This window comes from Aplidium turbinatum, chromosome 10 (assembly GCF_918807975.1).
Source record: "Aplidium turbinatum chromosome 10, kaAplTurb1.1, whole genome shotgun sequence".
In the NCBI taxonomy this organism is placed as follows: domain Eukaryota; kingdom Metazoa; phylum Chordata; class Ascidiacea; order Aplousobranchia; family Polyclinidae; genus Aplidium; species Aplidium turbinatum.
In genome coordinates, this window is record NC_137481.1 from 6172877 (window position 1) to 6199316 (window position 26440).

The 26440-nt window shown below is 38.4% G+C and overlaps 1 protein-coding gene across 2 annotated transcripts; it reads right to left on the bottom strand.

The window, feature by feature from the left end:
* On the bottom strand, positions 1-26440 carry LOC145778566 (cilia- and flagella-associated protein 43-like). Of its 2 annotated transcripts, none has more exons than XM_082590078.1 (36): positions 26299-26440; positions 23888-24141; positions 23116-23249; positions 22739-22872; positions 22179-22326; positions 21792-21939; positions 21373-21509; positions 20479-20670; positions 20135-20215; positions 19442-19605; positions 17783-17889; positions 17259-17453; positions 16748-16911; positions 16224-16370; positions 15621-15751; positions 14973-15118; positions 14416-14564; positions 13832-13957; positions 13469-13559; positions 12235-12365; positions 11929-12132; positions 11438-11557; positions 10690-10779; positions 9883-10053; positions 8547-8643; positions 7889-8009; positions 7154-7292; positions 6679-6854; positions 5314-5468; positions 4719-4812; positions 4496-4636; positions 3795-3954; positions 3250-3414; positions 2481-2597; positions 828-945; positions 1-393 (listed from the first exon to the last, which is right to left on the bottom strand). In XM_082590078.1, the coding sequence occupies exons 1-36, from the start codon at positions 26331-26333 to the stop codon at positions 224-226; spliced, it is 5052 nt and encodes a 1683-aa protein (XP_082446204.1). In that variant the 5' UTR covers positions 26334-26440; the 3' UTR covers positions 1-223. The 2 variants fall into 2 exon arrangements, with proteins under 2 accessions (XP_082446204.1, XP_082446203.1); XM_082590077.1 differs by having other exon boundaries at positions 16224-16373.

Below are 26440 nucleotides of genomic sequence, written 5' to 3' on the forward strand. Positions count from 1 at the left end.
TTATGTCAATAACTAAAGAGCTTTTATTTCTGACCGCATGACAAAACATTTCAAAGAAAATAAACACGTGAACAGTAAGGAATGTAGTAAAATAATTGTATCTTGCGCACTAATTTTACAAGCAACAAAGTAGGCGAAAAGACGGCAAAACAGTTGCAGACTACGTATTTCATCAAAAACAAACAATAAAATTCTTGGAAAAAAATTGGTGTCTGTCAACAATTCAGCGTTCGACTTGCACCAAAGCTGGAAAAGTTTTCATTCTCAATCGCTCAACTTCAGCCCGAAGAACGGCAACTTCTTGAGCCTGTGCCTTCGCCAAATCGACCAGTTTTCGTCGCTGAACTATTCCATGCAAACGTTTATCAGCCGTATTCTTTGTGCGTTCCAAAGCTGAAGAAATAAAAAAAAGTTAGGTACAGTCAAGATATCAAGGTCTTACTTTATCTTGATGTCAAAATTTTTCCTTGCATCCAGACGAGATAGGCTGCGGTATCAAATTAAGCGGCTGGGAAGCTAAGAAAGTAAACATTGGGGTGTGTGACTATTGATCCCTCCTGTTGAGCACATGCTCTCAGTCTTACCATTCGGTCACACATCTGCGATTTCATTTCATTGGTTTGATTACAAAATAAACAGGTCATCACTTCATACACTTTTTACTTTTCTTGATGCGGTCAACTATTTTGCACTTTTTATTTTCGTCATTCCGTGGGTCTGATGTTCTTGCGCGAAAAAAAAAATGGGCGAACTTTGACAAAAGCAATAAATTACCAACAGACTAATACACAGTTAACCCCACGCCACAGATCAAAGTTTATATTCACCATTAACATCAACAATGTTCTGCCTCTCGGACACAGATACGTGGAGCTCCTCCAACACTTTGTCGAGTTCTTTGTTTTCGTGTTCTTTCATTCGTATCTTCCGAGCGAGCTGGGAAGTCTGTGTGGAAGAACACAAGATCGAATCAAATGCAAAAAAATTGTCGTTTTTACGTCGCACCAGCGTAGGTTAATGCTGAATTGATACAGAAGTGGGTGGATTTTGTCAGTGGGCAAAAAGATGATGGTGAAAAGACTTCAGTAGGCACTGAATTTTTACGGTATTTTGATTGTTAAAAATAAAAACCCAGTTCCAATACTAGAGCACTAAATTGTACTGAAATTACTCCTCTACATTTACTTGCTGGGTTCGCTCCAGTCTGGAGTGTTGTTTGCCCACCGATGAGAGTAAAATAAAAACAATATACAAACAGAAGTCAAACGGAAAATTAAGCAACATAATAAAAGTCACATAATGAGCAGAACGCAGCTTGACGTTTTACGCCCACAGACAAGTCAGTTGTTGCTCAGTGTGTTGAATATTCTAATGTTTTTGACGTCTGGGTAGTCATTAAAGCAAAAACCTATGCTGGGTAGTTCAATAAAACTGATTGTTGTTACTTGTTAGGGTTGATAAAAATAGACCACTCAACTAACTGCGCCTTTCGCACAACCGGCATTTAGTGACAAACAGACAACAAAGGAGTCGTTTTTTACATTGATTCAACATCTGCTGATGCTGTTTGACAAATTACCAACGGTCGTTTCTATTGAGACGAACAATTAACCAGAACAAACAGGATATGGCAATTCTAGTTAGCAAAATGCTGGCGTGACGTTGTTTTCAAATCGTCAAACGTTGAACCAACACAAAGTGATATCAATTTTCAACGGGATTTAGGCGAACGAAAACAGAGAGACAAAGATTTTGACGTCACAAAGTTAATTCCGGGGCAATCGGCTTTGTGATAAGATTGATCTTGTTCAGCGCATTCTTGTGGCTATTTAAACCGCACATTTAATGGGATTTTTAAGTGGTCGTGTTTGCACAGGAGAAAAGATTGATTAATTCTATCTCGACTTTCATCGCCACTCGTCATTACATGGTCGATTCAACGTCAACCGACATCGCAACACGGTTCTAGGCTGGTTTGCAACTTCAGTATCAACACAAAGAAACTGTTACCAAACTTTGTTCGAAGAAAACGTGCCCAACCCACAAAGCCAAGTAGGCCTACATACAATCTAATAGGTTTGGCAACTTGTGCAATTATTTTTTGATTGGGAGATACACTCTAATCGAATTTCGTGTTTTGGAGCTCAAAGGTTACCGAGAAAATTATAGCATCACCTAGGTCCTAGATTCTAGAAAGACCAAGCACCCCAATTGACGTCAGAGCCAATGACACGCTGAAATGCATGAAATAAAAAATAAAGCCAGGAAGTACGAAGAAATTGAGTTTTACAGACTAGGAATTGCAAGCATTTTAAAATAAAAACATGTCAATTGGCGTGATCGGTCCTTCTAGTTCAGCGTCTGCTTAATTTCGCAACTTAAAAAAGTTGTTGATATTACATTGCATGAACTTGAAACAATGTAACTGTAAACAAAACAACTTTGTCAGTAAGGAGAACTATCCAACAGACTTGACTTACAATGGCGTTTTTATGCTCTATATTTTTGTCCAATTGTTTGTCCTGCAGAACAAGCGTCTGTTCCAGTACCGCCACCTGCTTGGCTTGCTTTGCTGATTGGTTGTCCTCGTTCAGAAACTAAAAAAACACAATTCAAATGGAGTCAATAGTCGTAGTGGCGCATGGTCGGATGCGAGATGGAAATGGAGACAAAATGACGAAGCGCTTTGTTGCTATCAGCGATCATTGAAATCACAAGATCTTGTACGTAATCTCGGTTCCAATTTAATATTATGATCAGCAAAACATGTAAATAAATTCAAATTATATCACAAACATTACCCTGTGATTACCAAGATTAAGGGCTCTCAAAAGACAGATAAATTTCTCTCGGGTGAATTTCAGTACTTTTTAACTATATTAATTGGATGAAATGTAAACCTCATCCTTCAATGGAGTAAATTTACAAAAAAACGAAAAAAAAAAAACGGATCATATGATAAATATAGTACTCAAAACCTGATCTGAAAAAAATTGATGGGGTTAATTTATCCTCACACATTCGGCAAAGGGTAAATGAGAGCAAAAAGGTTGAGAACTTCAGTTGATACCTCATCGCCACATGTTTTCGGATTTCAGAAGACTACCGCACATTTGGGCCATATTACCACGGAGCAGGCCGACGTGTGAGTACCAACCAAATGTCTGGTGAAAGCTTATTCAATTTTTGGAATATCAGTTAAAAATAAATGATATTTTTCCTTAAAAAAGAAAACAGCATTCGACTTACCGCTTGTAACTCTTTGGTAAGTTTGAGCATTTGTATGTGCCTTGCTCTGTTGTGAAGATCTTCCATCTGCATGATCATTCTCTTCCGCTCCCACTCCAACTGGTGGATTCCCTTCTTAAAGTCCTTGCTCTCCGTCATCGCTGCCACTTTGCTTTCACCGAGAGTCTGGTAAAGAAAATTTTGATAATTCATGATGGGGAGCAAATGTAAGATGGAGAAGAGAAAACGAATGATAATGAAGAGCAACCAAAAGTTGAACAGAAAATGGATAACAGAGTGACGCAAACAATAAACTAGAGAAACATACAAATATTGAAGAGGAGTAAACAACATTTGGAGACAAAATGGATAATAGAGAGGAGTAAACGGATAAAATAAAAAGCAAACAAATGATGAAGAGGAGCAAATAATTGTTCGAAAGAAAATGGATGACATAAAGAAGCAAAAGGAAAACAAGCAAAAGCAATACACTTTGATGCAGCTGTACACGCAGAGAGACTCACCCGGATGGTGTACATGCAGCTGTACAGTACAGAGAGACTCACCCGGATGGTCCCATTGAGATCTTCCACAACTCCGCGATGGACCAAGATGCTGTCACCGTAGTCAGGAATGTAATCACCACAAGGTACTTCAACCTGTCCTTGCTTCAAAAGCAATTGAACTTCCAAGTTTAGCGTATTCCTCATCGAATCATCGCATAATCTGATCGCAGCAACGAAGAATGAAGAGGTGATGATTTAAATCGCAAGGCAGAAAGCACTGAAGGTATCAAACCTTGTGACTATTTCGACGAAAAAAACAAATAAATGGATTTTTTTATGTCGTATCCAGGCTACACCTGGTGGTTGAAGATTTATATTAAGTGGACGGGAAAGCAAGAAAGCCAATCTTTGTGTCTACCTTCAGGCATGCCTTAAAGTGTTCTGCCACAGACTCTTGAGCGGTGTCGAACCGGCGCCCTTTCGATTATCGTTCCAGGGCTCTCACCACTCGGCTATGCAGCCGACAATAAAAGGATTGATGATGCAGTCGTATTACGATGGGTGATTGCACTCTGCAATTTTGAATCGCGTATACGAAAAGCTAAATGGTAGTGCATGGCTACATTATAAAATGTTGTCTCCGCATATTATTTTCCCACCGGAGATAGCGCACGTTTGTTTTGCATTCTGTGAATGAATGCCAATTGAAGTATAATGTAAAAAATGGTCGATTTGCTGTCTGGTAATTAACATCTGTTTACTTGGCTTGCTGCCGCGCGATTTCTTCAATATCTCGTCCAAGTTTGTCATTCTCTTCCTGTCGATTTTGTAAGTATTGCGTCATTTCCGCTAACGTCAGCGCAGTTTGTTTTACTTTCAATTCGTTTATAACCTTCGCTCGTCTGAAATGAAAATAAAAAACTGTTGCATTCAGTCGTTATCAGCTTAATTGGAAGGGAAAGTTGTAAGTCGTCTCCTTCATACCTGGCATCACAGAGCCGCTCCCACAAGGGAGCGTCCACTCCTTCTGGCATGTACATCTCGTTGTCCAACTCTGCCAGTGCGGCTAGGGTGGCCTCTGCAACAAACGCAAATTTGTCCCTTTTTTTAAATCGTAATACGACTGCCTCGAGTTTAAATATGTCATTGGACCGTAACGACCTTTAAATTTAATTGTTTTAGAAAAAGACCAGGACTGTGGAGTCGGAGTCGTGGTGTCGAAAGGATTTTTGGCGTGTCCGAAGTCGGCCAGTTATAAACCGAGGAGTTGGGGTCGTATATTTTTAATCCGATTTCACTGCCCTGTGCGTAACTCGGTAGGCAGCATTGCAAAAAGAAAAAATAATTTTACAAATCGTACGTTGTATGCAGATCCTACATTCAATTAGTCGGTAAGATTGTAATCAAAGATGCGGTAAGTGCTCTCATTGAGTTGTGCTGCATGCTGTTATAACTGTTTAAGCTCAGTACATTACAAGTTGTTTGGTCAAACTACTGTTGTGCTGATGTTGTGGTGCCTGGCAGTGTGAGCAGTTAGATAGAGCTTCACCCTATTAGGTTTAAGTCAGAGTCTTTATACCTGGGCCCATCGGTAAGTGCTTCCGCGCACACGCTTCTCCTAAAGCTACAGCCTCTGTGTCCTTTGCATGGGCGGGGGCCACGATGTTTTTGTCAGGGGCCACGTATGGATCCAGAGTCCCGGCTTTATCTTCTGCAACTCGATTGCGTTGGTTTCTGTAAAAGTGATGTCATGGTTCATCGCCATAACTCTAATTGTTAATTCTCAATCTAAGATCATCTACGCAAAGGGCACAATTCAGCGCCATATTCATCAGATTCTTGTCATGATCCGACATGGTATCGAACTCAGGTCTACCGACTCAGAGAATTGATATTTCAATTTTGTCCAGTTTTCGTTAGCTTTATTGAGAATAGAATTATTTCTTCAAGATGAACCAGGAATATATCGGATCAGGATTTTATTGAAGCAGGACTTTTTTGGTCCCGTGCCTTATTTTCGCTGTGGAATCTTGTGCATCATTTTGATACGAAAACATGGCAGGGGAAGTTACATAAGCGCCCCGCCGCCTCTTGGTTGGGTAGTCAGTGTGAGGAAAGCACTGTTGGGGATCCAGCAAGAAACTCTTTAATTAAAAATTAAATCAGCCACTTAGCCATGTTCGCTGTTTATGAGTAAAGCATACTGTATGTAACTGTAACATGACACTGGCTCAGTAAAGCCTTGTTCACACTGACAGGCTTGTGCTGTGCCTTGTATTGAGCGGAGCTTTGAGCATTGTGAAAGTAGGTTTACATTGTATGTACCAGACAAGGCTCCAGGTCCCGACAAGTGGGTGTTGCTAGTGGCACTGTAAGCACTGCACTTGCAAGGAAGGTTAAATAAAATGACATATTTTGCCTCCAATTTCAAGTCAAAACCTTTTATGGAAGTAATTTTCATTTATAGCAGTTTTTGTGATGTCACAACACCCACGAAGGTCCTGCTTGCCTTTCAACCTCTGTTTACAAATCTTGCCTTCTCGCTTGTGACTTGAGCCGAAATCACTCCGTTGCAATTTTGGCTCAAGCGTACAAAGAAGCTCAAGCATCAAACGACCACGTCACAAGCCGCGCAGTGTGAACAGCAGCACTGAAAACCACTGGAGCGAAAACGTTTCAGAGAACATCACGAGACATGGCACAACAGTGTGAACAGCGCTTAACTGTTCACCCAGCCACCAAAAGTTGTTGTTTTTACAATCTAGAAAAGGCAATTTTTTTGGGGACTACTGCATCTTAAACAGCAAATCAGTCGCTTTTTACATTGATTCAACGTCTGCAGCAACCCGACGTCTGCGGACGTTGAATCAATGTAAAAAACGACTAATTTGCTGTCTGAGATGATTGGCGTCAAAAGTAAAATGTCTCTAAAGACTTAGTTTACCTTGGTCGTCTTCGGAAGAGTTTATACAATTGATCCGAGATGGTAAGCGGAACATCGGAAAACTCCCTTTTGAATCCACGATCCAGCATCTTGTCTTCAGCTACAATGCTGTCGTAGATTTCACGGAAATCATCGACCTTCTTACGAATTTCAATTTCCACTTTCGTGCTGGAAGTCTGAGATAAACATCGTCAGTTAAAAGTACTCATGTTGAATAAGCCTGTCAATAGGTAATCGCATCTCAGCCAGCTAAATTGATCTTTCCACATTAATTCAACGTTGAATCAATGCAAAAAGATCAATTGTGCTAGCTGGAATAATGATGCAATCATCCATCACATAATAAATGGATCTACAACAACAGTAATAATATAATAGAAAAATAATAAAATAGTCCTAATAATAGAACCATATTAAAATAATAATAATTTAGAGTTTAGACAGATTCAAATGTGCAAAACAAATGGCAACAAACCTGCAATTTATTCTTGAGTTCGAAAAGATAGTTGAGATGCCTTTCGTGCGTCGACACATTATCATCCATCATGATGGATTTCGTCAGGCGGAGGACTTTCAACTCTTCTTGGTTGATAACCATTTCCGTTTTAACTTTTCTAAAAGTCAAATAATATTTCTGAACACTCTGAACGATTATAACTTTCTCGGACTAAGCGATATTGTGACGACTAATTGTGGGAATATTTATCCGCGGACTGAAAAAGCCTCTGAAAGATGATTCCTGGTAGTTTCGCATACTTGTAGAGGCTTTGAACCACTGATGCAGGTCCGGTTACCGAGATTGACAGAGTGGAGTTTTTGCTTGTCGTTGTTGAAGTGTCATTTTTTAATTATTCCATCCACCATGTGCCGCTGCTTGGAGATCGAAGAGATGTCCTTGAGATGCGTTGCTCAAGCGCACACTCCGCGAGTCGAACCAGCGTCGCTTGATCTTGAAGCTTCTTTCTTCATAAAGTCACACACTTAATCAACTGAGCTATCGGGACGGACTAAAAATAAAATAAAATACAGTTCCAACAGAACCAGGCAGATACACGTGTTATTCCTGGTTTGTATTGTATGACGAAGTTTTTCTTTAAACACACAACCACTATTTCGCACCCCGCAACCTACGCTGTGGATCAGTTTCTTTTCAAAATCAAAAAGCTCAAAATTTGAAGGTTGTATGCAGAAGAAAATGATGGGAGCTTACTTGTTGAAAAGTTGCGTCAGCGATTCATCGAACGCGGCCATTCCTTCAATGTTGATGGTCTGCAACCTCTTCAATTCATTCTCAAGATTCTTGCGATACTTTTCACGTTCTTCTTGCAAGTCTGAAGCAAAAACGTCATTTGAAGCTTGCATTACTGTACTAGACTGAGAGAGGCCACACCCTCGACAAGAGGATTAATTCATGGCCTGCATAATGAGAAGTGGTTGATGATAATGAATCCTGCTTATTTGAGACTAACAAATCATTGTCACAAAGCCAGAACAGCAAGCACAAAGAACACTGTCTTGTTTTTTGAATAAGACGACAAGCCATAACTTCGAAAAAGTTGTGAACAACAAGATATCTTTCTAAACACAAAGTTGCAATCGACAAGAAATCACTTTGGGCTAGGCCTCTAAGCTCCTATAGTTTTCCGACGACCAAGCATGGCCTACCAGAGCTTCTTCCGGCAGCCAAAATAAAAAAAATCTGTGTGAAGTCACTGGCGCTCAATACAGCTGTGTCACATTTGGATCTCAAATCCCCACTGCTGTGATCACCTGTAACAAACTTGCCTGCTAAACATGCAGTATCCGAATCAGAATTGGAATGCAAATCTATGAAATTTACAGCCCTGACACAGCACAACTTTACACACCTTTCAACCGTTTCTCAAATTCCTTGTACTTCTTCCTCTCTTCATCTGTCCAATCTTTTTCTCGCGTCTCTACCGCAAAATCAGGCGGTGGAAGATCCTGAAAAAAGCATAAATTCACATTACTCATTCTATGAACATTTATTTTGATTTTCTCGGCAGCCGATTGTAGCAAAAATTGACAGCGATAGACACCGTGTTTCGACCATGTGGCTGGGCTCGTCAGTATCGCACCACTAATTCAGCTACAGAGTATCGACCACCGCCTTTACCAGTCACTTTAACTCTTATTCTGAATTCATCATCATCATCATCCGTTCAGTCGTTTACGACTCTCGGTCACTCTATACGTCATCTTTCTCCACATCTCTCGATCCCACGCAGCCTACTTCAATTCATGCACTCCCATGCCACTGTCATTTACAATCGTGTCAAGCCATCTTGTTTTCGGGCGCCCCCTTCCTCTTCCTCCGCTTACCAAACCAAGCATGATGTCTTTTTCCATTGACTTGCTTCTCATTATGTGGCCAAAATATGAAAGTTTCTGCCTGACGATTCTAGCTTCTAGGGATATGTCCGGTTTAATTTGTTCAAGAATTTTCTCGTTTGTTATTTTGGCTGTCCAAGGAACACGCAGTAACCTTCTCCAACACCACAATTCAAATGCGTCAATCTTTCTTCTGTCTGCTTTGTTCATCGTCCATGTTTCGCATCCGTAAGTTGCAATTGGGGATATTATAGTTTTGATCAGCTTCTTTTTTGTTTCTAATTTTATATCCTTGCTCTTCCAAATGCTATTCATTCCAACAAATACATTTCTTCCATTTCTTCATAATTTCAATTAATCTTATTAAGGATATTCTGAATTAATATCCTTAATAAGATTAATTGAAATTATTCGTTTTTACGTGATGCGTTCGCGTCAAAAATAATGTATTAGCAGTAATCGAGAATGCAGCTACCACAACAATCTATCGGCACTATGCAATTCAGGGTGGTTTTGTGGTTATAATAAGATATGTTTGCAGTATTTTACTGTAATACATTTATAAAGTTAGAGGTTTGACGAGAAGACAAAAACTCATCGACACAACATTCACCAATTTATTTATAGTTTTTCAAAAGTAGTTTATGTAAGTATAGTATGATTTCAGGCAAGTGTCAGTAAAACTGTTGAGATTATGATGCATCTCATTGAAACTGTTGTGTTGATAGCGTGAATTGGCACAGAAGCGGATGTTTGATATTTACAACATCGTATAGATTGCACATGCCGGATACTGTTATTTTGTGAAGAGTCTTCTTGCGTAATTATTATCAATACAAGAGGAGCTCTCACCTGTTTCAATAGATCCTCTTTTTTAACCTCAAGCACTCCACCCATCATGTCATAGAGTGCTCTTTCTCTCTTGTTATCTCCTTTTTCAGCAGCTCTCCTTTCTTCTTCAACTTTTTCTTGCTCTTCTTTTTCTCTTTTTTCCTCTTCGCTGAGCACTCGCTCGACCGTGACCTTTAATGGCAAATGTCATTAAACAAATCACGTAACAAAAATCAATACATCAGAGGTTAGTGGTTTAACTTACATCTTTCAACTACCAAATGAAGTCTACAAGCAAGGTGTAAAGTAAAAGAAAGCTGCCCCCTTATTTGTTTATACTTAGCGCCAAGTATTACCAATGGGCTATACTTCAGCTATATCTGCCCGTTCTTACACAAACTAGTAGCTACGTTACTGCCCACATAATAACGCAAAAACACTACATTACTTAAAAATACCACATAATCCATTAAAACAACATCTGTCAAAATATTACTTTACAATAACACCGGCCGCATAGCCGAGTGGTAAAAGCACTGATACTGCACTCGAAAGGGCGCCGGTTCGACACCGCTCAAGAGCATGCGGCTGTGTCTTTGGCAGGACACTAAAAGGCGTGCCTGAAGGTAGACACAAAGATTGGCTTTCTTGCTTTCCCGTCCCATAAACTTTAAATCTTCAACCACCGGAAGTCTGATTACGACAAAAAACAATATCACCAAGGACTAGTTGTACTTGATCACACGAATGGTTTAGTTTAGATCAATAAATCTTTACAATAAAGGTAGGTTATGTATCAGTTACAATTAATGTAAACGACATGATTACCTCATCGTCAGACACAACAAAAGCCTTTTCCGGCATTTCATCTTGATCCAATTCAAAGTCAAGAACTCCAGAGCTGTCCATTTCAAGGTCCTATAAAGAATTAAAGATATATTTGAATTTTTTTAACTGAAACTTTTATTGTAGACTTAGATTTGAAATTAGAGCTGAGTGAAAGTCAAAATGCTCAATTTAGTTTTCAGTAAATGAAAATTTAATACACATTACTTGATCTAACTCGCTGAAAAAGTCGGTCGTGGCTGATTGACCAAACGTCGAAATATATGCGGATATTCTCTTGTGACACCCTGCGGCAGTTTAGCTTATTTCGTGCCAGAGCAGCGCATCATGTTTTTAAATTCAAACACCGGGTTTTGTTATCTAGCTTTTGTGTGCTTGTGGAAAAACTAGTAAACTTTCTGTCAAAGCTTAAAGTAGAAATTATGAATCAAAATTTTGATAAAGTACCAAGCCGAAATATCAGCGTCGTTTACAGAGCAGAGCTGCAGACGTTGAATCAATATTTAAAAATAATGATTTGCTGCCTCGGATGCTAATCACCAAATCTAAACGTAATGACAAAGCAAAAAAAAAAAACAATAACTTTTATCTAACATATTTTCAATTATGTACTAAAGGAAAGCTCAGCTTATAGGAAAGTTAGAAACCACTTCCCATACGAATTTTTGCGAATGACGAATTTTGATGATTTTTTTGTAAGAATGACAAGTTTTGCTGTCTGGGTCGTTACCTTCATAATGACGCGGATGCGAACATTTCTCTCCTTGATACGAGCGAGTTCCTGCTCCTTGCTCCGGTAGACGCTCGTGAAGGAATTATTGAACGCATTTTTGATCCGTCTCAAAGCATCCTGAACAACAAAACACGGCAATCAACGTTATTGGTCTGCCAAGATTGTACAAACGTCTGTAGACGTTGAATCAATGTAAAAACGACGGATTCTGCTGTCTGGAAACATAACTTCATATTACAAAATCTTTTTTACGTTGGTTCAATGACCGCAGACGTTGAGCAAATGTGAGTCAACGAATTTTCTTCGACTTGGCTCATTCACGTAAGCAACAAAACTCTTCAGAAAAACATCAAACAAATGAACAGTTTTCTACATTCCGTCACAAACCCGACGAACGTAATACCGCGAAAGTCTGTTCAAAGACTTTGCTTGCATTGACAAACTATTGAAGAAATGTCACATAATTTTACAATGAAACCTATGTTTACCTTCACAAGAATCAACTGGGCTATTTTTTCTTCTCTTGTGTGCAGGTCGAATTGCGAATAGAACAAATGACTATCTCCATGATACTTTGGACCAAGGCTCCCATGAAGAGCGATTCCGATCATCTTCTCCTCTTCCTCCTCTTCTTCTTCGTCGGCAGTAGCTGATGTTTTACTCGCCACAGCCTCCACAACTGACTTTCGGACCTAAAAAAACAAGAAATTATTTTTTAAACACAAACTCTGAAAGCAAATCAGTCGTTTTTACATTGATTCAACGTCTGCAGACGTATGGTGTAAAGATCTCACCGCGCTTTCTGCAATTTCAATCTTCCGCATCTGAGTTATCTTCTTCAGCAGAGCCTCCTCTTCAGCTGTTACAACTCTGGTTGGATAATTGTTGACGACCACGTTCGTGTTAAAAGTTTTCAGTGCGCGCCCTAAAAACGCAAAAGTTAGTAAAATTATGGCCAATTCATCAAAAAAAAGCTGAAAAGATAAGTCGATAAATTCTGTATAAATCAACCCAGGGGTGCAACATGAAGCCAACCCCTTCAATCCCATGCGAACATGGGCATGTTTGGGGTGCGCAATCTTTCAGGCTGAGGATTTGGTACGCTGTTCTACTGAGCGTCAAACGCTGTAAATTTTTAATCCCCTCGTTGGAGCCAACCGAACTTTGGGTGGTTGTGACCAATGTTTGTGGTGCGTTTGGAACGTCGGATTGGTCAGTGATGCGAGTGGGTTTGGCCCGATAAAAAAGTCTTACCACCCTAAAGTTCTGAGACTTGAAAGTGAAAACCACATCACCAACTATGTAATCTATGAGGCGGATGACACGACTGGTCATGGCAATTGTTCGCTTTGTTAAATTATTCTCATCCATTCGTTCAACTCATTTCAAACGGTGTCTACTGTCCACTCAAGTATTCCTAGTAGAAACAAAGGTAAAACCAATACTTGCTCCAAGCATCGGGGGATGAGAAGATAAGGTTCTCATTATACTAAGCCTTCCACACCAATCGAGAGTTGGGCGGCCAGTTTCTGTCTCGGCCGCCTTTCCTTCAGCAACTTCGTCAAATACCAAATTTATTACAGCGTGGGTAGAAATAAGCGATGTTTTCTTAACAACCGCCTTAAGCCAGGAGTCGAACCAGTATTGTTTGTTTGTTTATCTTCACCTTGCATTGCGGGAAAGCGGACTTGAGCGCTATGCATCGGTGTACGCCTTCTGACGTACACCTGACCCACGCTGCAGCCAACTGCAATGTCTGTTTCCGGTTGTCTACTCTATTTATGACTGAAATTTGGTACTACCCATTACTCGAAATCGATCACTGGGTAGAGTATCGCATGGGTAGAGCATCACTGGGTAGAGTATTGCATGATCGGAAAGCGAGTGCCTTAGGTGCTACAGGCAGATACAGTTTATAAGCCACGAAATTAGTGTCATAATAGGCTACTGCTGGCAGCAATCTGTCAATCAAATCATGAAACCTTCTGCATCCTGTCAATCAAAGCAAAAACCTGTCAATCAACAAACCTTTTGCAACCATGTCATCCCAACATTCCTTTTTGATGAGATAAGCCAAGTATCGCTGAGCCAAGTTGTCCAATCTGATGTCCTCTCGAACCTGAAGGAAAAGATGTTGCATTGTTTTAACAACACTTCATGGTACCAATGCCATCATCAGGGTCAAAAAAATAAGTATTTGACAAAGCAATATTGCCTATTGGAGACAAAATCAAATTTGACATAGTTTTGACACACAAAATCAAATCAAACTTTCAACACCTTTCTTATAGGTGGCAGAGAGATAACCTAAAACATAAATTCCGATGCTGGTTGGCAAACCATCCGTGTTTATTGCGCTCATTTAAATTTGAAAAGCGGAGATAGACTTACGTTTTGCACGTCTTTGTCTTGCTCTGCCTGCATCCTCTTCTGTTCCTCAGCATCCAAGTTGTATTCATCATGGCGTAACTGCTCTAGCTCAGGAAGATTGTCGTTGTTTTCCATCATATCAAGAATCTGTAAAGAAGCGGCATCTAATGGATGGAATAATTCCCCGGTAACAATACTTTAACAATCAGAAACTTCACTCTGTCAATCTCGGTAACCGGCCCTGTGTCAAGAGCCTCTACAAGTATGCGAAACTACCAGGAATAACCTATCAAGCCTTTGTCAGTCCGAGGATAAAGATTCAAAACCAACCAACCAAGTTTCCAACTAATGAAAGAACACAATTTGATAAACCCACTTGCTTGAAGTTTCAAATTGCCCAATCCCAAGGCAGGATCATCAAGCTGGGTCTGGTAACATTATAGAACATACAGTACAAGTACGATTTGTAAAGTGATGAAACAGAAAGAGTCTTTTCAACTTTGGTAGCGGTCCCTATACAAAGAAAAGCGCAAACAAACGTGACTGAAATAGTGAAGCAGTTGAAATTTATTTTTAAAATTATCAGCTTTAGATTTAAACTCTACCGTTTTTCTCAATTCCTTGATATTGCTCCGTAAAACTCTCTTCGCCTCATCATACTTAGCATTGTCTGCTTTAATTGCCATAGCAACCCGTTCATCCAACCACGACCGCTCGGATAGAGGCTCTACTGGTGTCTCAGCACCTGAGGTAGCTGAGGTAAAGTAAAAAACAAATTAAAAGCAGCCGTGTATTCAGCAACAAATAAATTTAAACTTATTTATAGTAGAAAATGTCCAACAATTTTTAACATAAAACAAGATGATAGAGTATACACTTGGTCAACACAATTTTTGGTGCAACACAGATAAGAAGGGTTTTGGGGTTTTTCGAGGGTGGGGAATCCTAAAATGAGGTCTGTTTTCCTTAAAGATGATCGGAAGGACGACGGTTCGACAACAGTTGAGATCATGCGGCTGTGTGTTGGCAAGACACTTGGTAACATGCTTGAAAGTGGGCAGTGATGGCGGGCAATGAGGTTGAAAGTGGGCAGTGAGGTTGGCTTTCTAATCTTTCGGTTCTTTTAATCTAAATCTTTAATGACACACGGCAAAAAGCTCACCTTCGTTTTCCATGGGCCCGACAATGATTTCTTCCATTTCATAGAGAGCATCACATTCAGGTTCGATTGTACTGCGCAAATGCATGTTTCTCGTGCGGGAAAACTCGACCGCCGCTGTGGCTGCGATGCTGCCCTTGTCTGTAAAGCTGCGTAATAACACTTTGATGTTATGTCAGTTCTGGAAAGTTCGTCACAAGCAGTCTCCCGCCACCACAAGTTCACCTATTACGTCGTTTCTCCATCGCTAGCCGACGTCGAGTTGATGTACAAACCCCAACGACATAACGACAAACTCCAACATGTGCTACTTGAGCTCCTAGCCTCCCACTCAAACATTGTTGTCGTTATTGTCGTTAACATTGTCATTATGTCGTCATTCGTTTTACGTAGTTAAGTAGTACGAGTAACGTAGTGCGTAGTAACGTAATAAACAGTAAATAGGACGTGGTTACGTAAAACTTGTTTGCGTAATAAAATCAATAGTATGTAGCTGTGTAGGACGTAGTTGCGTAGGATGTAGTTGCGAAGGATGTGGTTGCAAAGAGATACTTGCGTAAGACGTAACAAGGAGTTGCGTAAGACGTATTTACATCAATTAAGTAACAGTTTCAGCTCAACAAGAACTTCACTAAATTTTCATCTCCTCACTTCCATGAGTAGCAGAGCAAGGAGCCATCATTAACCCCAATCGAAACCATTTGTTTGACATCAGGAGAGAAATCCAAACTTTTGGTTCCTCCCTCCATGTAGGAATGGCCAAAGATAGCGATGCAGCTGTCCTGTAGTGATGAAACGGAAGTTAGATCCACGCAATATCGATTTCTCTGATCAGCGATTTAAAAAAAAAAAAAATAGTCCAGAAAACTGAAACTGAATTCAAATATATCGCTTTTAGTACACACACACACATGCAATGTTGATGAATAATAATTTTCCAAACTTTAGCCTACTCTATGAAAACTGTGTCGCTTTGAAAACTTTTACTGAGCAATGAATAGGCCTATAGAGAAGAGACCAAAGTCTGGCTCTCCAAACAGCATTCCAGTGTAGACCTGAAAGCACCACCAATCTGTGGTGGTAAAAAGATAAATCCTCGGTGGTAAAGGCAAACATAAAGAGGCGAAAATAGTAGTTTGTACATCTTGAGCTGTGCTTTTTTATTCAATCCCTTTAATTCACAACAAAACACAAGTCCATCTAATTGTGAACGAACTAAGCTTTCGGTTAATTTTTTTTTGTAAAAGTTTGTACCCAATTTTGAAGATCTCGCACGATGATGGATCCATCTTTGGAGGAAGATGCTAGCCACTTCCCATGTGGAGACAGCGCCATGATACCGCCCGTCAATTGATGCGCAGAATGTTCCGACTCAGGATTGCACGGAAGCGGCGATGGCTTCTCCTTGTCCAACACATTACATTTTTGAATAGTTTCGTAAATTTTCAATTAAATCAAGGTAAAAAATGTCGTGAAGACAACGGCAGCCAATGTATAGACCAATCATTGTTCTGACGAGGCTTTGTTGACGCGATCGGTTAAAGAACGACGTTCTAAGAGAGTTATGTTTCGTTGATGACAGAGGAAGACTGAGGTGAAGAAAGATGTACAGAAAGATGTGGAAGCGAAAGTCAGAGAAGAGAAAGAGGCAATTGAAAAATGAAAACAATATCCAATACGTTCAACTATTCCCCAAACAGCGGCAACAATTCAACAACATTGATACCATTGAGTTTAGAGCACCAGACTGATACTTCAACCCGAAATGTTCAACGTACTTTAGAATCTGATTCTGTCTTATTCCAAGGAAGGATAAATTTGAGGAGCTTTTTGTTTTTCATAGACAAGGCAGCTACTTGAGCATTGTCATCGTCTATGTTGATAACAACAGCGCTGTCAACAGGGGCGGCCAGACGGTAACGGTGACATGATACTGATTGATCTGAAAACGAAATAAAACAAGTTTCTGGGCAAGAAGAATCTAAAATTCTTTCCAGAGCACAGGTTTCCGGCAAAATTAAACTACCTACATCATCATATTTCTTTTACTTTGGTGAAAATGTCAATGTAGATTGTGTAGAACAACTTACAGAAAATTCTGACTTACAGAGAAATTCTGACTTCATTCATACAAAGAAAATACAAAACATTTTCTCAGAAACAAAAGCTAAAAAGAAAATAATTAATTAATTATATGAACTTCGAATTGAAGTGTTTAATCTGTTAAGTAAGCTGTAATAATTACTTAACAAAATATAAACATTTTTGCAACATTGCGATAATTCTAACCTTTGAAGTCGTGTCTTAAAGAGTGAAAATGTTGTTTGGATGAATCGTTCAAAACTGCAGAGGAGAGAGTGAAAACTACAATTCCATCTGACGGTGAATCGGGATGAGTTTGCTCCTGAGGAGCCACAACAGCCACCACGTTAGAGACCTTCCCTTGCTGCTGGATGGAAAGATTCTTCACGGTGCTCTTGCAATCTGACAGACCATTAAAGAAGAATTAAGTAAAAAAAATTATAACAGAAAATGGAAAAAAAAACTTTTTTTCAAATCAGTTAGTTTTTTTTTCGTAGGCCATCAGCTATTTATAGAATATAGATGTACATCTATAAAATCACACTTTACTAATACGTAGATAATAATTATACAACATTAACTAATATTTGAAAAAAAAATCATGCTTTACAAAACCTCACGTAACCAGCAACACTTTTGAGTGTTTTAGAAATATATGAAGTAACCTCCTGCTCACCAACGTAACATTAAGTGGGTATTTGAAACAAATTCGTGGTTTGCAATTCACTCACCTACGTATCCAATGCAGTTGAAATTAGCAGAAGGCTTTGCGTTGATGAGAAAAACATAATTCTCCTCCTTACTAGCAGACAGCAAGCATTCACCTAAGCCGTTATACCTGAAGGAAAATAATAATAATAATAATCGTGCTTTTGTTTGCGCCCATTGCGATAACACACAGTACACTGTGATCACAGATGCGATGCAACAGACGACAGGAAGCAGCGAAGTGACATATAGTCTTCGAGTCAGCTGCTCCCCTTATTTTGGCTTGCCTTTAAGTGTCTTTCGCCGGGACACAGTCGCGTGCTCTGGAGCAATGTCGAACCCACGTCCTTTCGAACGTCGCGCAGACGTTCTCACCACTCGGCTACGTGGCCGAAAACGATAAATGGATTTACGTTTGGATTGATGGCATAACAATCCAGTACATTTTTTAGTTTGGGTAATATTAATGACGTAGCTAGAAAAAATTTTAAGGGAGAAAAACCAACTATTGGGGAGAAAATGTTTTAATATTTGAAATAAAGAGTTTGTTTAAAAATATACCTGATGTCACGATTTCTTTCTATCTCTTACCAGGAAAAAGACTTGGAAAGGTTCAATGACGTAGTTTAATGGGTCAAACCGAAAAGCAGTCAATTAAATGTCGAATAATTCTACTAGTGAAACGATAATCTGACTTCTTGAAGAACTTTAACGAACGGCTTCTCAAATAACTCTAATTTCGAACACAATTTATATCAGCACCAATTCTCATCTACTTGTATTCAATTACTTCAAGTCTCAATCACCAATAATTTCTGCATCAACTACCAATCCACAACTCATAGCACAACTCTCATAATCAACTCATAATAATAATAATCATAATAATCCATTACGCAAATTACACCACTATTTATAAAAGGTTTGTTCGGTCTAGTAACTTCGAGAAGGTTACGTAGTGTTGCATCACACGAACTCATCGTCGGTCACGTAGCATTGAGCGGCATAAACAAGCAAGTTTAAAGAAGTCTAAAGAATGTCACGTAGGGCCGAAGGTTGTAGAAAACACGTTACATAATACAGATTTCGTCATCAGAGGTTACTTTAGGTCAATACCCGATAATAACACATCGCTCAAAATTCCATAATGAAAACAGCACATTCTGTCAAGACGCAAAGCAGCCCGACGCGAGGCCTTACACATTGATTGTGACACCTGAATGCTACTGAATGCAGGCAAACATTTATAAAACGTCATTGAACATGTAATACAATGCCATTACGACGTTGTAATAGTCTTGAAAACTTTTTGTTTTGGGGGAGGCGATTGCTCTTACCAGCCCATGCCCCGTGGATACGTCCTGGGTAAAAAAAAAGGTAAAAGTGAGTCCTATAATTGAATCCAAGCATCGGGAAATGAGAAGATAAGGCTCTCATAATACTGAGCCTTCAGCACTAACGAGAGTAGGGTGGCCAGTTTCTTTCTCTCGGCCGCTTTTCCTTCAGCAACTACGCCCACCCAATTTATTACACCCTGGGTAGAGGTGAGCGCTGTTTGTCAATCAGCATAAGCCGGGAGTCGAACCAGGATTGCATGTTTGGAAAGCGAGCGCCTTACCCACTGCGCCATCCCTTTTTTTGTATTTTCCTGGGTAATATGATCCAAATGCTATTTTACTTACAGTAAAAAGCTGACGGGTCCATGGTGGATTCTAATTGAGGAAACTTGTCTCATATCTCCGTCCTCATCGTGCAATGCCGCAGACGCGTCGACATAGCAAATATGGCCTGTTTCTGTCCCGATGGCAATGACAGGGGAGGATGGGCAAAACGCTACACTGGTCACCTTCAAATAGAAACACATGCAAAGTGACCAATGTGTTTATTCCACAGTGCTGTCAATGACACTCGACATTCAATGAAAGCAAAAACTTTGTTACTTCAGACTTCATTGGTTTGTATGTGCATGCTTCGATATTATTATTTCAAAAGATAAAAATGTTAAAAGTTAGGAATTTTGTAATTGTGTGTTCTAAAAATGTAAATCTATAGGCTATAATGTGCGAAGCTTTGACAGGTGAGATAAATAAATGATGTAAAAAAATATAATAAGTATAACTAAAAACAGAGTGAGACTGTTCACCATGCATTTGATAATTAAAGTAACTTGCGTTCTTCTGGTGACTATTTACTAGGTTACCTCCTGATGTTATAGATGATAACTAGCTTTTTGTATTTCCGACGTTTCGTCAGTCAGCACGACGGACTTTATTTAGCCACCTTGATAGTAAATAGTCACCAAAAGAACGCAAGTTACTTAAATTATAACAAATAACAAGTATAACTGATTGTAATTTATTTGAAACAAAACTTACTCTCATGTTTAATGAAAGACTGCTAAGTAGGAATCCAGCGTCACTGTCCCACACTTGCAATTCTCCATCTTCTCTGCACGTCTGAACATAAACATTTCCATGGTGATGTGGTGAAAAGACTGTCAAACTAATGGTGGAAATGCAATATGTGGAAAAGGATTGTGAGTTAAACTACCTTCTGTGCGTTTGTAGGTCATAATATGTCATACTCATTTTACAATTGAGATAAGAGGTATATTCGCAAATTGATTCACGGATTTTAAAGTGATGCAACATTTGATCAAAATTATTAAAATAGAAGCAATAACTTGGACTTTAAATCTACTATAGTTTTGATAAGTTACCGCGCAAACTCTTCCACTATCTCCAAAGCTAACTCCAACAAACTGCCCTGTGTGTGACTTGGAGATCAAACTTCCTCTGTGATCAGTTGTGCTGTACTGGTGGATTGATCCTGCACTTGTCCCATAGACCAATGTTTGAAAGGTTTTCGGGGAAAAGCTCATCGTTGTGATTGCACTGCTGCCTTTCCAAACCTAACCAAATTCATTAACACAGAAAGGATAAACAAAATCGTCTTGTTAAAGTTACAATTTTTCATGGATTGCAAGTAGGCAGGCTGAATCCGACTGTTCGTTCAATACTTTTAATGAAGATTGATTAGGTTAAAACAAGAAAGTCCAACATGCATAAACGTAACTCGTGGATGTACTGTGAAGAAGGGAGCATTTTTCCTGACTATCAGCATAAAACTTAGTACTCACTAGTACAGTACGACACTTATGGCATGAATTAGTGGTGCGATACTGAAGAGCCCAGCCTCATGGGCGTAACATGGTAACTATCGCTGTCAATTCTTGCTACAATCGGCTGTCGAGAAACATATCATGGATGTATTATACAATTAAAAATCAACAGTTTAGTTTTCGAAACGCTGGCTAAACAGTGAGTTCAGCTTCTGAATTTTAGGCTCAGTTCTTTATCAAATAGACCCAGTGACCAGTGTGGCAACCATTAGCCTAATCTCTCTATTTGGGATCTTTCTAGACATATAGAAAACTATTTCAGTAATGAAGTCAAGGTGTCTACGTTTTAATTAGAATCGGTTTTCCTTGGTGAATTGACTATTAGAATTGCCAAAATACTCTCTTGTCCTCAAAAGATTTGCACATAGCAATGAAACGCTCAACACAAAAGCATAAAATGGCCCGATCACAAGGCATTGGACATAAACTCACTTTTTCAATTTTGAAGCCATTGTTGTCAATAGTAAGCAACCTGATCCGCTGGTCAGAGCCACCAGCAAAAATGCCATGAGCGTTGAGAGCGATGCTTTGAAACATTCCTTCTGTTACCTCTCCTTTGATTATGTGATCTTAAAACATCAACATTACATTTGCAAACCTAATCTTCATGTTGTACTGTACAATGCGGTATGGTGATTCATTGAATTCTGTTAGGACCAAATAGTAGTTCAATTTGGCTTTGGTGAAAGTACCCAATTAACATAGCAGTTCCGCAGGCTTTAAATTGGCTGAAAATAGATTTTGGAAATTAATTACTTAAAAACTTTTAGGTACCACTTAACCGTTATCAATGATGACACTGTCTATCTATCATATTGTAAAAATTGTATATAGCAATTTACACCACAGACCTGAAAAACTTCCAAGCACTACAGTGACAGAACCACTGTCAGCATCAACTCTAAACAAGGACCCTTCATTGCATCCAATAAGAACTTCACCCCGGCTGTTCCAACATTGTGACTTTGGTGTTACACGAGGTCGTCGAAATTCAGGGGCCTGCAATACAGAAAACCATCAGAGCCTACTCATCACTCAGTTTTGATAATTTGAAGAAAGCTCTTGTGGCTTAAGTGGCACCTGACTTTGGTGACCGTTTAGGTCTTTCACTGCCATTATTGTTGTGCAAATTAAATTTTATCGGTGCTTAAGATGATTGTACAGTATTTCACAAACAAAACAAACCGGTATCAACAAAAAATCTTATTTTCCTGTGGCAAACCCAAGAAATCATGCACCTGAAAGCTGTTGACTGTTTCTCCATAAAGACCAGCTTTGGCTGATGCGGGGACAGCAATGAAGGTCCCCGCTCTTGTTGCTGAGCGACAGGTAGGATCTTCATCATCACGCAGCACAACTCCATCAGAAGTTGGGAGATTTATTTTTCTTGATAACAAATACAACAGTTCAATGATAATGCAATGTAAAATATGTAGCAAATATTAACGAAATTATGTTACTGCAAGAACTCAATTAAACTTAGGAGCAAAATGATTGAAGCACCTGGTTTTTATTTAACTATTTAAATCAATTTAAGACCAAGCGGCACCAGGGATTGCTTACACTTATCGCACTGAAGATAAAGACAATAGTTTTTGAAACGTTTGCCAAACATGAGTTTAGTATCTACATTTTAGCCTCTTTATTTTTTTATTCAAATAAACTTATCTCACATTTCATTAAATTTTATCATTATTCACCAGTATAAGCTTGAAAGGGTACCAGTTGAGTGCCAAGTTGCAAAGACTTTTTAAACCCTCAAACTATTACAGCAAATACAATTCGTTAAGATTATTACTTTGAACGGAGAGAAGAAATATCGTTGCATTCTTGTAATGTCCATAGAGTGACCTTGGTTGGACCGATAAGAGAAATCTGATGTTGATTTAAAGGATTGAAGAGTATAGATGTGACAGGCTCTTCAGATAAAAGCTGTTGAGATAAAAATCACAATAACATACTGCTAAAATTAAAACGTATTTAAATTACATATACATACAAGTTATATTTAAAGACTACAGCATTGACATTAATTATTATCATAGAAACATGATATTAAAATCAACTGTTTGTACCAAAGCAAATGAAAGTAGCTTATGGTCAAACTACGTGTACCGGTAATTACAGTTTTTGGGACATTATTTGCAGAAATAGCAATATTAAGGCTAAAATAACCTTTTCTTTGCATTTGAGTTCTCCAGTTGACCAATTCCACACAAATAAAGTAAAATCGGGCATACCAGAACATGCCGCTATTAGAGAGCCAGATGTTGAAAACACAAGACTATTGTATTCCAGTTCAGCACCTCCTAAAGTAAATTAATGTAGATTATATCACCACTCAAATCACAATGCTGGCAAGTGTGTTGTGGTTTGGCTAATGATAGGCGATAATATCCAACCATTGCCAAAGCAGACACGTCATGTTTGTTTTGTCTAACTAACCTTCAAAGTTAAGCGCCAATTAATTGTCAGCATCCTGTACAATTCAAAGTTTCGAAATCAAACAATTAAAAACACTCTATAAAACACACAAGGTACGGTAAATACAACCAACCAAGCTTAAGCTAGACTACGGAAGTAATCAGCAAAATGTTATCAACCCTGGTTAATTTCATTTACATTATGATTGAAATTATGGCTGTGAGAAATTTAAGACAAAACTTGATATGCCGAAGACAATTTGGTGCAATTACAGGTCATCAACTACAAATGTAATGCCATTAATATAAAAATACTATAAGTGTTCACATACTCATTGACTTAATTAAATAGGAATGTTTTAGATTAGATGCATCACACATTATTTGGTTGATGTAAAGTATAACATACTGTATAACACAAAAAATAAATGTAAGCTACTGTCTACTGATGAGAAGGTTAAACTTTCCTGATACATCAAAACAAAAAAAGTGATACAAAATGCAAATTTATGACAAACGTCTACCTTCTAAAGTGTGAACAATTTCGTATGAAGGATATCGATAAACATATATTCGTGGATTTAAGCCCATTTCCGCAACAGCAAACAAACTTTTAGAAGGAAATGTAGTAAGCTTTTTGATGCCATTTCCAACAGTTTGAAAACTGCTTTCTGTATTATTTGCAATATCCACAAATTTTATGCAATTTCCGCAGGCATAACAAATGCTGTCAGAGTCAACATGTGAGATTTCGTCACCTTTATATCCATGAGCCCAACTAAAAACAATGAATATTGTAAAATTTTAAAGAAGAGGTTGTTATAAGTTTATTAAATATTCGTACATGCACAAAACCAAGCAACTGACACTAAAGCATTAGTTAACAACTAACACTAAAAAAGGCTACACGTGACCTTTGTTAAACATCTAAAAAGCTATGTACATCATGAAATGGATTGAAACTATGTTAGAAACAGTTATTATTGTTATATTATACAAGATTTAGCCCACAGAATTATACAGGATATGCACAGGATTTAGCCGAGTTCAACGATAAAGCAAGAGCTTGAGCGATGTTCTTGGGCTACGCCATGTGACACACGATGAAAAAGATTGTTGTACACAATATCAACTCTCCTGTTCAAATTTCAGTTTCTATTGTAAAATTCAATAACAGCTACAGAATAAGCATACGGCATATCTGGAAAACATCCAGATTTCGATTTAAGATAACTTGAAATAATTTTGAATAGTTATTTTCCAAAAACTTAGTTAATTATGTTTCCCCATGGCAATTGACAAAACTTTGAAACTGTGCTGACCAAAAAATTATTTATTTTACGCGTTAAATTTGGATTTACAGTAAAAATGCTGAAATGACATCCAAATACATCAAAATTAAATCAAATTACATCTATACAAATTTACATCAAGTGCATACATCTACTGTTACGTTCATTAATATGATTTTAATGGTATGATGTAAAGATATTCTCACAATGGTATCTTCCAAATAAGCCTTTGCTACTAGTAGCCTGCTACAGAAAGTTACAAAAGACTTAAAACTGACAGTGTGATTTATACCACAGGATATTCTCCACAGACAGATGATTATGAAAAAAAGCTAAAAAATAAGGTTTCACAAAATAACAATGTTTTTGACATTTTGACACATTAAAATATGAAAACAGCAGCCCAATACAAGGAAATCGATTGTGGAAATTTTTATTCTAAGACTCAAAAAGCTTCTTTGAGAGCTTGAGAAAGTTTCTCATACTAGCAGCGGTTTTCAAATGTTTTTCATCTACGGTCCACCAAAGATTTTCATGATCTACCATGACACATTGCCTTCATACATTGTTGTTTTTCTGTCAAAATATTACTTTTCACCAATATCTTGATCGAAGCTGCTACGTTGAACAAACTGTATGTGCTAGAAATTACTTGAGCTGTATTTTAATCAATGTATGCCAGTAAAATCATTAAGTTTTAATGCAATGTGAGCAGTGATGATAGGGTAGAATCTCATATTCATGAAAATTTGCATTGCAATAAGTGTCGCCATACTGTCAACTAACTGATTTAAACTATTTTGGAGGTAGGCTACCTCCTTTTTTCAAACGCCTTATGATCAAGCAATTTATGCATTTAACTGCCTGCAATTTATAGTCGCAAACTGTAACATGAAAGCAAATGCTCTCTTTCAAACAAATTTGACACTTTGCTGGTTTGTGCTATGGCTACCACATTCAAATTATTGGGCTTTGGCGATACAGAATTTGGGAAGCTCTGCTGAAGAGGCTTTGAACTACTGGCGCATTTCCATATACCAAGATTGACAAAATGAAGTTTCTGCTGATAGAAGTGTTGTTCTGCAAATTATTCTAATCTACTCAGTGCCGTTAAATGAAGAGTTGTAATTGAAATACGTTGCTCAAACACACACCTCCGGGCCAAACCAACACTGCTTGATTTCATGATTTTGTTATATACAAAGCCAAACTTTACAACTAAGATATCGGCTTTGCTTCAAATGTTGCTGCTCAACAGTGTGGGCTACAGTATAGTAGAGTAGCCTACGCTATTGATAAACCTACAGTGGCACCAGAAATCAAAGCCATTGGATAAGATAACGCAGCCTTGGTGAAAACTTTAGTTAAGGAACATTATTGTTTTTTCACAGCTTACCATACTTACTTATTCAAAAAACCGTAAGGTAGCCTACCGTACATTTACATATTTATCCCAAATCCACACGTCATTAGTCATTCAGTTGTTTTATTTTTGGACATCACAATGAAAATAATATGTGAAAAATTAACAGAGGTTCAGAGAAAAAGGTAGAAGCAACAAAAGTATATGTGTCGTTAGAGAATATTTAGGGTATAGGCCTATGGTAATGCTGCCCTGGTGCAAACATTTGCTACAGACTTACCTTACACCCAATGTACCATAATCCTCCATATTCATAAACAGATAGTCAGTCCCTCTTAAGCAACACTCCAAACAGAGTACGTGATAAGTTTGAATATAATCACGCCTATATTTCTGAAAAATACATCTCTAATGAGCATCAC

What these genes read in the sequence shown, in the direction of transcription:
- LOC145778566 (XM_082590077.1), bottom strand. Translation starts at nt 26,333, where the DNA reads ATGAATATGGAGGATTATGGTACATTGGGTGTAAG. An exon ending in CAACTGCATTGGATACGTAG is followed by an intron (nt 17,454 to 17,782) that starts GTGAGTGAATTG and finishes ATGGTCTGTCAG; the next exon opens with ATTGCAAGAGCACCGTGAAG. An exon ending in CTCTTCCGAAGACGACCAAG is followed by an intron (nt 5,469 to 6,678) that starts GTAAACTAAGTC and finishes TCACTTTTACAG; the next exon opens with AAACCAACGCAATCGAGTTG.